At 37.8% G+C, this 1,104-nt stretch overlaps 1 protein-coding gene across 1 annotated transcript; it reads right to left on the reverse strand.

Annotated features, from left to right (window-relative positions):
• Positions 1 to 503: 503 nt before the first annotated feature.
• On the reverse strand, positions 504 to 831 carry LOC106477899 (CENPB DNA-binding domain-containing protein 1-like; the record flags this gene model as incomplete). The annotated part of the gene is made up of 1 exon (XM_013938418.1): positions 504 to 831. A coding segment is annotated over exon 1 (328 nt), but the record flags the coding sequence as incomplete, so codon positions are not given.
• Positions 832 to 1,104: the final 273 nt, after the last annotated feature.

Consider the following 1,104-nt stretch of genomic DNA (forward strand, 5'->3'; position numbering starts at 1 on the left):
AGACGTAACAATACTTAAAAGTCATCCAAGCCTTCTTATTTGAGTGCCAGATCACTGGTAAATTAGGCTTAACATATCCCTTTAGAGCCCTTGGCGTTTAAAACTGTACACTAGTAAGGGCTTCAATTTAAAATCTCAAGCAGCATTGCCACCCACAAATAAAGTCAGATAATCTTCGAAGCAGACTTCTTTTCCCTAAAAATAAATGCTCTATCTGGCATGCATTTCCAGAACAGTCCAGTTTCATCTACATTGAAGACTTGTTCTGGACTGTAACCCCATGCATCATTAATTTTCTTGAGTTCACTAGGTTATCTTCGGCAGCCTCACCACTTGGTTTTATGTTGTGCAAGTTAAAGCGCTTCTTGAACCTATCACACCACCCTTTACTTGCCAGAAAGGGTTTTTCTCCAGAACTACCACTACTACTTTTTCAGTCACAAAATCATCATACAAACTCTTTGCTCTAGCTTATATAACCATCGTGCTTAATTACACATTACGTTGGATCTGGTACTCAATCCACACACTCAGGAGCCTTTCCATATTAGGCATCACTTCACTTCTATGAAAATATAATGTACGAGCACTTAGAGGTGTAGCTACTTTAGCACTTCCCTTGATTTTTTCTTTATTATAACCTATTGTTCCCACTGTAGTCTGAGTGTAGAGGTAGCAAAGCCCTAAAGTTTTACTTTTACTTTTTAGCAATAGTTCCTCTCTGGCATCAAACCTCTTCAAAACATCAAGTTTATAGTCCAAACTAATTCCTTTCCGTGCTCTTTTGGGTGTACTACTTGTATTTGAACATGATGGCTTCTTTCCAAACATCTTGAGTATAATGCAAAGAACAACAGCGTGACCACATGACGATCCTAACAGAAGCGTTTGCTGATTTGAACAAAGCGCGTCACCTACATCACCGACGCTTGGAAATGTGCTCCTCATTAAAAAAAACAAACGATTTTTGGCAAATTGTTTTTTTTTTCAGTTTGTGTTTACATTTTTTTTTATATTTAACCCAAAATTCCATCAAGGTGAATTTACGGTTTCGTACCCGAACTTATTGGTCACGCATTAAAATTTCTGTATGGGCGAAATTCC

This window comes from Limulus polyphemus, unplaced genomic scaffold, assembly GCF_000517525.1.
Source record: "Limulus polyphemus unplaced genomic scaffold, Limulus_polyphemus-2.1.2 Scaffold94706, whole genome shotgun sequence".
Taxonomy (NCBI): Eukaryota; Metazoa; Arthropoda; class Merostomata; order Xiphosura; family Limulidae; genus Limulus; species Limulus polyphemus.